Genomic DNA, 16050 nt, shown 5'->3' with positions numbered 1-16050 from the left:
GGAGCCCTGAAGAAGGCTTCTCGACAAGATGGCCATCAATCTTCTAAAAGAGTTTGACCTAAAAAAAAAAACCCGAAGAAGGCTCCACAGCTGAAACGTTGTGTTTTCTTTCTTCTCTTTTCAGCATGGAATAAACCCATTACATGATCCCTTAGTCTAAACATGCTGACGCAGCTCCCCACCTGGACTACTTCATGCTAAAACTTCTAGCTTGTGACAGAAAGATGGTTCCCTACTGGGCAGCTGCTTCCAGCTGAGGCGAAGGCGGAGGATTTTGGAGGGGAGAGGGTTACCTGTGCCTCGCAGGGCAGGGGGAGCCAGGTCACCGTCATGTAGCTGTGCAGCAAGTGCAGTTTGGCCTCCAGGGAGAGGGTCACACTGCAGGGAAAGGGAGAAGAGCAGGCATGAAGAACCGAGGAGCACAACTGAAAGACTGCTTTTCAAAACTCATGCAATTGGGTCCATTTCAGGCTTCACAGGCTTTCTAAGAAATACAACACCTGGTACTGCAATGTTTAAGAAATCTGAAGGCACTGCTCGAAAAGTAGCGCATGTCTCACTAGAGAAACTGCACACTGCTCTTGGAAATGAGCAATTTCTGAAAAGGAAGCAAAGACCTATTTGAAAATGTGTGCTAACAGAGTACAGCATAAAACGTTTTGCTTTATTTATATAATTCTGCAGCAGCAGAATTATCAAAAGCAGTGTAACAGCTTGCAAAGCATATCTGATTAAATGATTTTACTGAGTGTTTGATTTCCTGTTTCTTCACATGACACTTCAGGCAGATTTCTGTGATAGACAGCCCTGTGGGCACCGATTCTTCCTCTATTTTGGGTTACCTTGTTTTATAACATATTCGTAACTGAACTGCTCAAGTAATAACCAGTTCCAAAAATCACACTTGTTGGACACTGATGGACATTGGTTAGAAGACCAAAGAACAGAAACCACTGATCTGGGTCCGCTCGGAGTTCATCTGCTGGGGAGCTCAGACTGGAAACGAGAGTGTACCCTACCTGGCCAGTCTGACATTGTCGGCGTCGTCCTTCCCCCACTCCCAGTCCTTCCCTGGGTCCACGGCAAAATGCACGGGCAGCAGTTTGTGCTCCGAGTCCGTCAGGGGAATCACAGCTAGAGAGAGGAGACGGCAGAAGAGCCCAGATTCTGCTCAACGTCAAATGAAATCTCTGTCTAGCTTGTTAGTACAGTATGTCTGCTTATTAAACAAAACTGAGAATACTGTATCCCACTGGAATAGCCCATTCTCGCCACAGCAGGTGTTCTGTCCCAGCACAGTGTATGTCCCTGTGAGGCAGTACACTCCAGGATTTTACTATAGACAAGAAGGCTGGCCTGTTACTTCACAACAACCCATAATGCACATGTACTAAAGTAGGCCTACTTCTACTTTGTCCAATGTTGCAGTTTAAAATCAGCTTGGAAGTTTTGAAGCTTGATTTCCTTGTATACCCGCTATGTTTATGCTGGAATACTATCAAAGGAAATGAAAATGTATGAAACCTTCTACAAAATACTGTATACAGTACTGTGAGGGCTGGCTTTGCACTTTATTTAAGGGTTAAATGACTGGTATTTTTACATTTTGGCCCCAAAAAAACTAGATTTCTGGCCCCAGGTCCAAACACCTTACTTTGCTGTGTTCCAAGTGACATAAAATACTACTTAATACCTGTTCGTATTAGAATTAGTCAGTTCTGCGACAGTGTGACATAGAGTAGGCCAAAGATTACTGCAAGGTTTGGAGTCTATCTGTATAAATACAAGCACTAACGTCCTGTCTCTGAAAACATCAGCACCAATAGAACTCAACTTCATTTCTTCTATGCTCTGCTATACTCTCAGTGGAAAACATACCAAAAAGTCAAATTCAACAACTATGCGTGAGCAATCTTTATCATCTCGCTCAAGGCTTTCAATTGTATATTCACACATTCTGCATGTAACGACGAAGCGAAAAAACGCACAATTGCATCTTAATTTGAAACAAAGGACATTATACTGAACTTTTTTCAGTTGTCCATGTTAAAATTAAACCAAACCTGTTATTTCGATCTATCACACAGTTACCAAAAACGTAACCGTAACAACATTTTAAAATTCTTCAATCTACAACATGGAGCAATTTCTACTAAACCGTTTTTACGCCAGCTGTGGTTCAAGGTTTTCCCACTTCTGAACTAAACTGTATTGCCTCCAATAAAACAGCATGCATGATCTGGGTGTCATGCAAGTGCTGGACTCAGTCAGCTTTTTGTTTAAGGTTTAATTTACAACCAGAAAAGAAATATAACAAGTATCAATGTAGCTTCTGATGTGGGGACGATCCGTGTGTTCTTCCTGGCTGTATGTTGCTCATTCGAGAGCGGTGCTATGACTTGTGGTCTCCTCTCTGAAGAAGTGCTGGAGCTACGTAACTGTGTTGCTATGCTCCTATAAAGACCGATGAGGGCCGGAGAAATGGCTATTTTCTCAATGACTTGACATTTGAGAACTGTGGAAAGACATGCATATCAGGCTGAAACAGAACAACAAACTAACACGAAGTATTCAAAACTATTTGCCTTCCAGAATTGAATTTCACCTTTAAGGCCCTTAACCGTGTCTCAGCGAGCCGCCCACTTCACCCCCAGAACCCTTTCTCCAGCGCGTGTCGGCCAGAGGCGAGCGCTCGGCCTCTGCCTTGGGAGTGCAACGGCGCTGTAAACGGTGAAGGTGAGGGGTTCACTGCGGCCGTTACCTTGGTCTTTGGAGCTGTCCTTCTGCTCCATGGACACCAGCGCAGAGAAGTGAGCCTGGTCATAGGCCAGGACCAGCGGGGACCGATGGCACTTGGCAGCGGGCACCTCCAGGGGCAGGTAGATCCCCCCAAACGGGATGGGCGCAAAGGCTGGCGGGAGAGGAGCAGAGCTTCAGGACCAGCAGTAGGCACCTCCTCCGCATCCCGGCTCGCAGCTGCTAGAACGTGAACTCGTTCGTGAGTGATCCCCCCCGGTCGGGTGGGGGATGACCGTCTTCCAAGAACCCAAAGCCGAGTGAGAAAACACCGGTCTGGGACCTGGTCCTGGAGCCCCTTGTCCGTAAAGGGCTGGTGGGTTATCGGGCATCAAACAGCCATTGCAAATTAAACTGTGCCAATTATTAGGTCCAATTAAATGACACCAGCCTCAGACTTTAATGAATAACATTGATCTGAAAACAGCCGAACACCAGTCTAACTGAAGAAAAGAACAGGATAGCTCTGGTTTAGTAGCATTTTTGTGTACGACCAATAAAAGCTCTGGTTTAGACCATTCTGATGGCACTACTTTCATATGATCCACTGTAGTTGCGCTTAGTTATATTTACAACTGCTAAACTTTTGTAATAAAAGAGAAAGGTCCAAAGATGAAACATGTCTACCAGTATTTGTAATCTGTCTATTTATGTATCGTTACTTACTGTAGGTCCCACTTTCCTGACTTACATAGACTGTCACTTCCTGACTTCCACTTAACTCAACTTTTGTGTTTCAGAACAGAGTACAACATTCCTTAAATTGTATGTTCTGGTGCACAGTTCTGGTTTATTTCAAAATACATATCTGCTTCTAGAGCTGGATATCACAGTAAGGAGCACTAGATTCAACAGGATCCCTTCCGCAGTGGGACCTTCTCATACAATGCAGGCCTGAGCTTGCATTGTATTGCATTGTATTGCAGGAGTTAAAAACACTTCTTGATGAGTCTTCATTGCTGAATTTCCTTAATAATCACATCTAAATCAACCCTCTTCTGAGATGGTTTAATTTGCATTTTTGAAAATTACTCAAATCTGCACCATAGAACACAGTATTTTGTCAAACTGACATGAAGTGTGTACGCTCTAAGCACTAGATAGGATCCATTTTCTTTATGATAATCTTTGAGCAGTTTCTGAGCTATTCATTTTCATTACCTTGCGACTGGGTTTTCTTCTACAACTGTTGTTTATCAGCTCTGGGAAGACTGTAACCCCAAACTTCTATTCCACATCCCAAAGCATGCTCATGACAGGACTGAAGACTCAGCCTTTGGTAACACTCCAAGCTTCACAAGGCCCTACAGGGTCTAGTTTTATATCTGAAACCTATAACTGAGAAACATAACTAAAATCCTAACACAGACTAATACAACAACCCAAACTGCAAAACGTAACCACCGCATGACCAGACATCCACAGCCAAGATAACAACACACCCACCTCTATAAGCCATAAACCACAGTTTATAACCTTCACCTGGAACAGTACAATTATAATAATTGTCATGAGAGTCAATTGTGGTTCCATCTCTATTTGACAGCTGTAAACCCCAACCATCCGTCCATACTTCACAAAATCACCAGGCGTCTTCTCGTGGATATAAACTCCTCCAGGATCACCGATAACCACGCTTCCCCTCCTGGGGAGAAGGAGCCCTGACCTCTGTGGGTGACTGACCACTGGGGGGTACTCCCAGATACCACCTCCACGCAGGCTGAGGGCAAACACTCCTCAGGAGTCCCACACCTGTGGACTTGTGCTCAAAGGAATCCCCGCAGCTGCCTCAACGCAGACAGTGGAATTATGGGTAAGGGGTGCAGTCTGGAATCCCCAACAACCCCAACCCTGGGGTTTGTAACCATATAACCATTTACCTGTGATGGAGAACCAAACCCTTAACCAGAAAGTAGCTGAACCACTAATAATTGCAGCATAAACTCTACCCAGCTGATGCTGTTTGGCCAGCGATACTAACCATAACTCATACCAGCGTCCTACAGCAGCACCAGCTGGAGCTGCTACCTCTCTCCCACTGTCGTCGGTTGCTGACAGGAAACTGTACCGCCTACACCAGCAGCAGCGGAAACATCTTCCATCTTCCACCAACCCGCTTTTCACCGAATGCTTTCCGAGTGGTGTTTGAACCTTAACCTCTCTATAAACTGCAAGAGACCTCAACCTACTACCACTCCCTCTCCAGAGCCCCATGAAACCGGGAGCTCTGGCTGACTGTGTGACTCCTCTTTCTCAATCATTTCAAAAGGCTAACGAGCGACTGTTGCAGCAACGAGTGGCGCTGATGCCTTGTGCGAATTGGAGTACTGAACCCATGTCTCTCCAAATAAACCTTATCGAACCCTTACATGGATCTCTTGATGCCCCAGTCAACCAAACCTCTGCCACAACAGCAGCTGCTGTGTTACAGGGTGTCTCCATGGAATTGCAATGTATCTACAAGCAGATTCATCCAATCACCAACAAAGTATTGAGTTCCCATTGGCCTCTTCCTGCCAGCGAACTGAATAGTGTATTTTGTCTCTGCAGGTTATCTGGGTCTCTGTCCAGCAGTTACCAGTTAACAGGTGTGTAAAGCTGGCACCCTCAGAGCCAGGCTGAAGCACAAGCAGGCGTTTGACAAGAGGACATGACGTAGCTGTCCCAGGCTCCTCTCTTACTGGCCAAGCCCCGTGGGACCGCATGGTTTCAAAGACAGGACACGGCGGCAGACTTCTCACCCTCCCCTCCAGAGTCTCTGAGCATGGTGTCGGCCACCACCACGATGGGTCTCCGCAGCACGTGGGCCAGGACGAACACATGGAACTCCTCCAGGCTTTCATAGACGGGCTCCTCCGACGACTCCGCCCTGCCCGCGGGCAAGGGGGACAATTAAAGTCAGCGGTCAACAGCCACGCACTGCTAGTAACATGAAGATGCTCTGAGCTGAGCAGAAAACAGATTCCAATCTACCACAAGATTCGAAGTGGAATACTGAAGCACCAGCACAACTCCTCTGGTCAATTATTAGGTCCAATTAAATCACACCAGACTTTTAATGAATAACGTTGCTCTGAAAACAGCCGAACACTAGTCTAACTGAAGAAAACAACAGGACAGCTTTGGTTTAGTAGCATTTGTTTGTGTACATCCAATAAAAGCTCTGGTTTAGACCATTCTAATGGCACCATGCTTTCAGATTATCCATTGTAGTAGAGCTAAGTTATATTAACAACTGCGACACCTTTGTAATAAAAGATAGCTGAACTAACTGGTACTAACAGGCCAGAGATGGCTGGTCCAAATACATGCTGTGTCTTCTGCCTGCTAAACCCAGGACTTTCACTGGCTAGTACAACCTGGGGTAATACTGAGAGTCACTGGAATTATCAGTTTAGATCATTAATAGGACACGGCATTCCTTTGATTTTGGGAAGTGGGATTGGGAAATTGGGAAGAGTCTGCAACAGTGTCACAATGCTGAAAACAAAACTTTACACCATGTTGCCATGTAACACCAACACCAAACTTTGAATTTGGTCGGCAGTCCACCCAGAAAGATTGTGTCAAAATATCAGCTAATTCCCCATTCAGCACAAATGAAAGGGAGAACGTTGAATTTAAGTTTTCAGGTTTTACACTTACTCTGAATTTGAAAGATTGCCACACTGTTTCTCATGATTATATAACAATTTAAACAGCAGCATGACACAGGGATAGATAAGGCTGTATTAGAACTTCACTGCACTGGTAACAGCCAGTTTTCTGTCCCAGGTGTGCAGATGCTGTACCTACCCTGAGCAGTTGCTCCCATTTGTGGTGTAGTGTATTCTGGGCTCACTTGAGGCCAGTTTCAGTAGCTCATTCCACTCCTTCTGCCACTCATCCTCAGTGTACACCAGGCCGGACTACAGATAAGGAGAGAGACGGACAATGAGGGGTCAGTGTCCATCAGTTTACTGGGGAACAATCACTCTGCAATCCATTACTCCCCATAGTTTTCACAAGTCTACTTGCATACCTGCTTCCCCTTTCAAGAAACCACCATCCGAATCCTTCCTATTCTCCTGTATAAATAATATAACTCATTTTTCACACCTCTTTAGCTCAGACAACTAGGAAACTCTCAGACTCAAGCCTGCCTTAGCTTCTCATTTTAAAGAAATTACAACAACCTCACCAACATGTAGCATGATCTTATCAGATCTTAGAAGCTGAGAAAGGCTGAGCCTGGTGAGTACAGGGATGGGATACCCAGGGAAAACAGGCTGGTGCTGTTAGAGGTGTTGGCCAGTAGGTGGCAGTCTTCCCTCTGGTCCAGAAAAAAACAATGCCCCAGTGAGGTAACTGGAGAACACTGGGGTGCTGGAGGAGCTGCAGTTCTTTAGATGAGAGATTAAATAGACTCTGAAAGCATCGCCATTAAAGATTCCGGGGCACTGTTCAGAAACTTGTTAAACCCTAGTGTCCTGACTAAATCCTACTTTGGAGCTTGCAGGAACTCAAGTTCCGCCTTATTTCATTTGGTGAAGGGTGCACCTGGTCGCCTAAAATGGGTTCATATGCCCTGGCTGTAATCCTACCACGCAGAGCAATAATTGGACCCAAGCTCTCTCACATGACGGGTGCAGATCTACCACCATGTTTAACAGCTGGACCAGGTAGTTTCCAGACAGGAATGTAGACTTTTTTGGGGGGATTTTGCCTAACAAACTTGTCTTAATGTAGCAAAAAAAAAAAAAAGAGTAAAATATGACGCAGCAGATATTACTTTCTCCCACTGCTCAGACGTCTAGGTTTTGTACTCATTACAGCAGGTTATGCGCTGCTGTGCACTGTAATTGGTTACAAGTGGTTTCTGAATAGCAGTCATACCATATATACCAGCTTCGTGCAGCTCGCGATGCAGAGTTGTTGTTGAGATTGGGTCACAGAGGTGTAGACTCAGTCCTGTGGTAATTTTTGAGGCTGTTGTTTCGTGGTTTTTAGAAACTAGTTTTTTTAAAACTGTCAGGTATCTATCCCTGTCACTGAGCTTCGACTTGCTGAGCTTCCCTTATTGGGGAAAGCCGTCATGAGTTTCGACACTTACCTTGACATTATTGCCAATTCTGTGACTAAAACACCTGCGATTCAGCTACTAACTTGATATCCTCTTTCAAAAAATCTGTCAAATCTCTCGTATAACTTTAGAAACTTGCATATTAAAAAGTGTTGATTTTAAGACATCTTCTATATCAGAAACAATTAGTAGTGAACTTAAAATGAAACATGGAAAACCTTTTTCAATTAGGAATTAAATTCGTACTTCATGAGACGAGTCCCTTTCCATAAGGTTCATGTTTTTGTCCACCCCCTGTACATAACGCATGTCCCAAGGAGCCTGAAACCTCTGTAACGGCCTTGTGAAAGAAGACGGATTTGTTTTTTGATGGGGACACCGTAGGGAAACTCTGCGTGTCTCAGGGGAGAGTATCCAAAGGGTTGGAACGACTATGGAACAGGTAGTTTGGGACGTAGCCTTACACTGCAGGACAGGGCTCAATTCGGGATATACTGGCTGTGAGAACTGCTTCTGCTGAGTCGACTCTACGCGCCACAGGCCCTCACTCCCCCCCTGAGACAGCGGAGCTCACCTCCTTGTTCTGCTGGGTCTGCTGCCACCTCCAGCGGCGCTGCAGGGCAGCCCTCTCCAGGCCCTTGTCCATCAGCGTGTACAGGGACTTCCGCAGCATCAGGTCGCGGTCGTGGAACCCCCACATGCCTGCGGGGCGGCAGCGGGTTGGTAAGTGCCCGGGATAGCCGACACGGCCGGGGCGCGGCGATCTCACAACAAACATCCCAGCGCAATTCTGGCTTCGGCGAAGAGTTTTCGACCTAAAGCTTCGGCTCTACCCGTCTGTTGCAAAAAGGGGCGTCACCTGTACTGGCTCCGATTAGAGCAACTGATGAATTAACCCTGCAGCTGGAACAAAACCTGAAAAAATTCAGGAGTCACCTGTGAAACGAGCTGCTCGTGCTGCCACCTAGTGGTGACTTGGTTTGTAATAGAAAAGGCAGCAGATCAGATCAGGGCAAAAGCATCTGTTTAATCTAATAAATGTACATGCATGGGAACCATGATTCTCTCTGCAAGTGGTACGTGTTGTCTGGACAAAGAAGCAGGTACTGAGCACATGCGAGAAATGGCAGAAGGGCGGACCACATTCTCAGCTGGCACCCCTGCGTTCTGACGGAGCGCCCCTCTCCCCAGCCGAGGAAGGGCAGCAGGTTACCTAGCGAGGCTGCGTGCAGCAGGCAGTTCCCGTCACCCGTCGTGGCCAAGGGCAAGAGGGTCTGGCAGCTGGCACCCACTCGCGTCCACCAGTTCAGACGGCCTGGAGAAGACACAGGGAATCGGGTGAAGGGAGAGCGATGAAGTCCCCATGCTTCTTCTGAGACCCCCACGCCATTAGTACATCACACACTGGGCTCCAGCTTTTCCATTATTTTCACCTTCCTTTAAAAAGCAATGAACATATCAGTTGAGTCATCTTTGGCTCCCTAATTAAAAGAATATTAATTCCCCTAATGTTAAGGGTCTTTTTCTCTACAATGTACACTGAAGAGGCTGATGTACATTTCTTATACGAGCTCCTTTGCACAAGGCCACAAAATACACTGGAGGCTACTTTACAGGAATATGAGTGAGTTAAATGACTTGGAGATGAACAATCACCAACACATACTGCTGTCTGAGGCACATACTAGGCTGAAGTCAAATGAAATATGAAGTTTAGAGCAGCTAACCCCTGCCATGTAATTAATGCAGACAAACCAAGTATTCTTCAATCCGGGTTAATAGGATGTCTCAAAATAAAAAATCAAGCTCTAATTTTGCACTATGAGCCCTATAGCACTTTCCTTTATATAAACTGATATATCGTAAAGTCCTTAATTCTAACCAGAGCGCAAGCACTTGGACTCCTAATATATATCATCTCAGACACACCTCCTAATAACAGAACATCAAACCCATCAGACTATAAAACTGGCTTCCTGCTGCTGCCAATTTCAAATCAGCAGGCATCCTGGGAAGTGGCGTCACTGTTAAAGGCTTATATATGTTATGAAGTCGAGTGTTAAAGACAGCGTATTCAAATACTCTGAATACTCTGATGTTTCTCGAAGTATTCGAACCATATGTTCATTCAGCTACACGCAGTGAATTACAGTATGTGTAGAATCTGATCTGTGTGTGTGAAGGGCTCAAGTAACTGGAAGGCAAGGTTAACAGGGAACAAAAAGGAAATTGTTTGTATAAGTAATGCATACAGGGTTTCCCTCTCCTAAAGCACAACACTTATGGTAACAGATAGAAATGGTCTAAAGTATAAAGGTGGGTTGTAAATGTATGGGTGCAGAGCATTACAAGAAGCTGCACTTTCTGTGTTCCTGTATGTTCTCCGGAAAACTGCCCTTTTCATAAAAAAGGTGCAGCATGGTGGCATAGCTGTTAACACTGCTGCTTCACAGAGCTGGAGCACTTGGGTCAATTCCTGGAGTGCTGTCTGTGTGGAGTCTGTATGTTCTCCCCCGGTGTGTGTGGGTTTCCTCCAGGTGCTCCAGTTTGTTGGCGCAGGCCAGAGACATGCAGGTGGGGTTAGCTGGCTTTGGGGAAAACTGGCCCTGGCGTGAGTGTGTGTCTGCCCTGTGATGGACTGGCGTCCAGTCCAGGGTGTATCCTGCCTTGCGCCTGCTGCTTGCTGGGATAGACTCCGGCTCTTCTGCAGCCCTGTATCGGACAAGCTCCGCTGAACTGCGCCAGTCTGACCTGCGTGCTCCAGCGCCACCAGCATGGACTGCTCGATGAGGTCTCTCTCGATGAAGCTGCGGAAGTCGTCGCGGTACACGGTCAGGTCGGGCAGCTGGAAGGTGCAGAGCGGGGTGTCCAGGAGCGGCTCGCTGCTGCCCCCGGTGCTGGAAACGTGGGAGCGCGCCAGGGAGACGATGGTGGAGCTGGCGTGGGAGATGCCGCGGGACAGCCGCTTCTCTGTGTGCCGGGTCAGGACGGAGGGAGTCACAGATCCACAGGGGGCGCAGGAAGGAGCATAAGGAGATGGGAAGGGCGGAAGGAAAAGAGAACAGGAAAAAGACAAGGAGAGAACAACCAGGAAGAGTTGAGGTGAAGGAAGAGTGGAAGAACAAAGCAAGAGAGAGAGAGAGAGAGAGAGTGAGGAAGGCAAATTTGCTCCATTAGATGATGTGTGCATCTATTCAAATGAAGACCCTAGAATATCCTACAGTTGTTAAAGACCTAGCAAGGTTCCCTGACATGAAGAAAATCAAGCATTTAAGCCTGTGGCAGGTCTTGGGAAAATGTCCAGGGAAACCCGTTTCTGGGACAGCTGCCAAAGCCCCTACTACGATTACTTTTCCACCCCTTCCAATGAACGGCAACCCAGACCAGCTTGGCGCCCCTACCTTGTACCATGTCATCCTGCCGGTGCAGCAGCGGGCGGGCGGTCCTGGCCAGCTCCTTCTCGGGGCCCCGGTATGCCCTGTCCTCGGGGAAGGGGTACTGCAGGTTCCCAGCATGCACCTGGCGCAGCTGCTCGAAGTCGCTCAGAGCAGCACGCAGGTCCCAGTTCTTCCCTGGGGAAGTCCGAGCAACACGGTCAGTAGGCTGCACTTTTCCAAGAATTGGATTTTTATAACATCCGAGTGCAGTGATAATAATAATAATAATAATAATAATAATAATAATAATAATAATAATAATAATAATAATAAACTTTATTGTATATAGCGCCTTTAAAGGTGGCTTCTCAAAGCGCTTTACAGAATGCCAACAACAATAAATAAAACGAATACACAAGATAAAACACAATTACAATATACAGAGGAGACCGTGGATGGTGGTACTAAGAAGAGCAGAGGGGTGAAGAATGGAACCAGTTAAGTAAAGGCTTTTCTGAAGAAGAGGGTTTTGAGTCTGGATTTGAAGAAGTTTAGAGAAGGTGACTCTCTGATATCCTTGGGGAGAGAGTTCCAGAGCTTGGGGGCATAACAGGAGAAGGCCCTGTCACCCATACAATGTAGACGGGCTTGGGGGACAGTGAGGAGACCAGAATTTGAAGAGCAGTGATGGAAGCAAGCCAGATTGTTCCCTTTGAAACTGCATCATATGTGTAGAACAGAACACATGTAACAGTAACCATGTTTGCAGCCATCAAAGTGTCTCATCTGGATCAGAAGGAACCTATAAGGCATCCGTTAGGGTTAGGGGATATGAATATACTAGCACTTACTCTAGCATATAATGTCTAGCCCCAGTTTAGAGGCATGGTAGATTATTAATGACAATAAAGGTAATAGGTAACAAGGAATAAATAATTTATGGGCAGTGTTTCATCCAATCACAAAGCTACAGGAAACTGAACTGTCCTTTTCTAATTCTGCCTTTTTTAAAAGACATTTAAACAAAAACATAATTAGCTGCAAAGCTGTTTCACCATTATTGAGGCCCATCAGAGTGATACAGCCTTTGACAAGAGACATACATATATATATTAGAAGGAAAATCCTTCCAGTCCAGGCGAGTTAAGAGCAGCAGCTGGAAATACATTTGGAAACTTGGAATAAATTGTTGCTACACCTGCAGTAACTAACACATAGCCTGCATGTATCATTAATAGGATACGCAGTTAGGCCTTCAAGTGCTCTGAAAAAGCTCTGTTATGTAGTAATACATGCTGCAGTGGTTTCTCATATTTTGGAGTGTTACAGAAAGCCACAAAAGAAAACCCCAAAGGAGAAAGTAAACCTTGCTAAAGAAGATTATCATCAACTGCTTTTGAATGTTCTCGGGACACTGCAAGCGTCTTGGGTCTATAAGCTGTTAATATATAAATGCAAATCAATGGAAAATACCCCCCCCCACCCGCAGTTTTCAGCGGTTTTGGAGCGCTGGATTCTTCCTAGGATTTTTCCAGCACTTCAGTCTCGTGCTCTTCCTTCAGAGAGGTCTTCTGAGGGGAAACCTGCGCTCAGAGCCACAGAAGACACGGTCTTGGCTGGGTATGGCTTTTAACCACAATGACAGACTGCCGGGTGCCAGGGCAAGGTTAGAGTGTGATGAAGACGGCATAAAAGCAGCACAGCAGTCAAAGTACAATGGTATAATAACACAATAATGCCATCAAGCAACAGTGTCGTGGATTTACTGATGCATTAGTGGTGTAAGTGTGGTGCAGACTTCACCACCATCAGTGCACACAGTACAGTAGGTGGCTCATCACAGCACCTCAGCACCTCACTCACCTTCCAGCAGGTCTCTGGCCAGCCCTGGCTCGGCCCCGGTGGAGCGGACAAAGTCGGACAGGACTGCGTCCATATCCAAGGTCATGTGATCATGAATTCACACTGCGAGGGCCCCAGCTGAAGCAAGAAAAAATGGGGACCCAGCTCACCGGCGGGCCTGCGGGCAGGGCGGCTCCTCCTGTCGTGAAGCAGCAGTCACAACCACACCTGCACAGGACACAGAGAGGAGGCATCATGAGCACCACGAGTAAAACCTGCGACTGCTCCCATCTGGAGACCACTCAAGACAGCGGGGATAAGGGGGCAGAATAATACTGCCTCTTCTTCATCACAGTAAACCCCAGACTTACAAAGAGTTTTGCACCCTTGACTACATAACTGATTCCTGTTTACAGTAAAGGACAGACACATAGCTTGCGGCTAAAGCCAGCGTCACACTACACGACTCGACGACTTCTCGTTGGAGAGCGTGTCAAATTTACCGACTGCTGCTGATGAATCTCGCCGCCTTTTCTGTCCTAGAGGGTGTCAAATTATACGACTAGGAATCGCAGGGGGCGACTAATTACACGATTCCCTCACGACCTTTCATCACGGTTTAACACGTCTCGTATGGCGCCGTGAAAGCACTGCCACATCGCCTTGCTTTGGCAGCCAAGGGGAGCGCCACACAAACGCAAACAAACAACCTGGAGAACAAGCACGTGAACATCTTGAAAAGTGTAACACGGGCATTGTTTTCCCACAAATAAACATCTTCAAAACTATCATTCTTCTTTATAAATATAGATAGATAGATAATACTTTATTGATCTCGTAGGGAAATTGATGTGTTACAGCAGTCCAGCCCGAGACAAGCAAAAACAGACATCAGAATAGTTATAAAACAAAAGACAACAAAATAAATAAAAAATAAATAAATACATAGGTGTGTGCAAAATGTGATGATCATAGTCACTGTAAAAACAAAAAAATATGTGCAAAATGTGCATAGGTTTATACAGACTGATTGTCCAAAAAGTACTATGGAGCAACATGCTGTCCATAGACGAGCAGATGAAGGGCTAACAGTCCCAGCCTAGGGCAGCGTTATACACCCTGACAGCCGCCGAGAGGAAAGACCTGCGGAAACGTTCCCTTGAACACTGTAGCTGGAGCAGTCTGTTGCTAAAAGTGCTATAAAATATAGAACACATTTACAAAAATAAAACAGTTAAAAATATAAAACACCTTTAAAACAAATAGTGTAAACAAATTAGTTTTGCGCTATCACGTGTAAAAGTAATGGTGAGTAATTATCTCACAGGTACACATCTGGCTCACTGCCCACCCCTACGACTTGCGACTCGTAAATCCGACCAGTGTGATGGTGTCGTAGCGAGCCAGAGAGTCCTAGGGGCTGTCACACTACACAACTGACGGTAACAGGCGCGCTACGACTCTGTAAGTGGCTGTGATGAATCTAAAGTCAATGTGATTTTCTTACGATTATGTAAATGAAGGCTACGACTGAAAATCCGAGGAAAAGTCATGTGGCGTGACGACGGCACAGGGCATAAATATGCAAGCCGTTCTACACAAAAATTTAAAAAATGAATCTGTAAGAAACTTCCCAGCTATGCCACTGAAGCTTCTTCTGCGTGATCCAGCATGATGGGATTCCTGGATTATTATGCTTCAAGCAATCATGTGACAAAGGTAGATCAATAGTAATGATTTGTAGGCTTTCTTATGCCCCAGCTTATTTTCCCCAAACATGAGAACACACAGAAATGAAAATAACCACCTTTTGAATAGTTCAAACCGTTTTGCTCTCAAGACTTTTATACCATCATTAAATGCTTAAAGCCCAAAGCATGTAAGTACAGTGGCATCTATATTTTCCTATTTGTTTTGCAAATTGTATATTCTCTTCATTTTCTCCACTTATGTCCTAAATTGAGTCCGGGCATTTTAAGAGCTCTCCGATTTTATGGGTAGGGCTTACAAACTCAAAGCAGATGTCATTTCTGCAACACAAGCCTACTGTATAGCTCTATCTTTATTTCTGAGCCTTTGCAGGAACGATTGCTCATTCTTCTGCTGTGAGAGATCAAGAGATTGCATAACATGATCCACCCACTCTGCTGAAAGTCTAGTGTTGAACTATGAATTGATAATGTCTTTCTTAGGTTCTGGAGATTACAACGAGCAGGAACTGGGTTTAGAAAGAACTGGTAGACAGTGTGGGCTAGAGGTCAGAGCAGAGTGACTGGGAGACTATGTGCTGCTGATTAGAGCTGAGGGAGGGAGGCAGGCTTGGCTAAAGCTGCAAGCAGAGGCCTTTTGAGAGGGAGACGGTGTTTGTGTATTGGTTTGCCTTGAGGAATTCGGAGAGGGGAAGACGCGTGGTTCACAAAAATGAACCGTGGAACGGGTCAAATACGAAAAAAAACTAGCAGAGGCAGTGACTGGAGCTGAAGATGTGGGGGGGGGGGGGGGGGGGGGAGGAAAAAACCCGTTCATTCAGAGCCAGAGCTGGGGAACGGCAGCTGAAGGAAGAGAGGGCAGCAAGTTTAGGGAGGCCGGCAGTGCGGGCTGGGAGCTGAGGGCGCTGCGGTGTGGCTGAAGCCTGAGGCTTTGAGGCCCCAAGAGGGAGAGAAACCGGCGAAAGCGAGGGGCCGGAGAAGCCGAGCTTGTCCAGCTGTGACTCCAGAGCAGCGCGTTTCAGAAGGAAGGGCTGGGGCGGGCCAGGGGGGCCCACGATCGGAACAAGGAGAGCCCGGATTTCAAGACTTAAGGGCAGTTTTGCCATATGCCCCAATCCGCTTGCTCAGCCAGAGTGTTGTCTGGTAGTCTGGCGGGTGTGGCGGAGGCATGACGACGTCTTCTGCAGGAGCCAGATTCCTCTCCATGCAAACACGCACGCCTGACACCCAGCCCCTGGCCACTCCTCCAGTTCTAGGAAACAGG

The 16050-nt window shown here is 46.3% G+C and overlaps 1 protein-coding gene across 3 annotated transcripts in view; it reads right to left on the bottom strand.

Annotated features, from left to right (window-relative positions):
* Positions 1-16050, bottom strand: part of otud7b (OTU deubiquitinase 7B) — an 82372-nt gene that overhangs the window by 12027 nt on the left and 54295 nt on the right. For all 3 annotated transcript variants that reach the window (XM_088621107.1, XM_088621110.1, XM_088621109.1), the window contains exons 2-11: positions 13099-13305; positions 11260-11430; positions 10610-10828; positions 9072-9173; positions 8433-8560; positions 6592-6704; positions 5538-5665; positions 2762-2911; positions 1020-1134; positions 294-378 (exon numbers count right to left, since the gene is read on the bottom strand). In XM_088621107.1, the coding sequence (XP_088477233.1) occupies positions 294-378; positions 1020-1134; positions 2762-2911; positions 5538-5665; positions 6592-6704; positions 8433-8560; positions 9072-9173; positions 10610-10828; positions 11260-11430; positions 13099-13183 (1296 nt within the window). In that variant the 5' untranslated portion in view covers positions 13184-13305. The remainder of the gene's footprint in view (positions 1-293; positions 379-1019; positions 1135-2761; positions 2912-5537; positions 5666-6591; positions 6705-8432; positions 8561-9071; positions 9174-10609; positions 10829-11259; positions 11431-13098; positions 13306-16050) is intronic.

Source organism: Lepisosteus platostomus, chromosome 26, assembly GCF_059453375.1.
Source record: "Lepisosteus platostomus isolate fLepPlt1 chromosome 26, fLepPlt1.hap1, whole genome shotgun sequence".
Taxonomy (NCBI): Eukaryota; Metazoa; Chordata; class Actinopteri; order Semionotiformes; family Lepisosteidae; genus Lepisosteus; species Lepisosteus platostomus.
The sequence above is the reverse complement of the archived record's forward strand: the minus strand, read 5'-3'. Positions and strand labels throughout refer to the sequence as shown.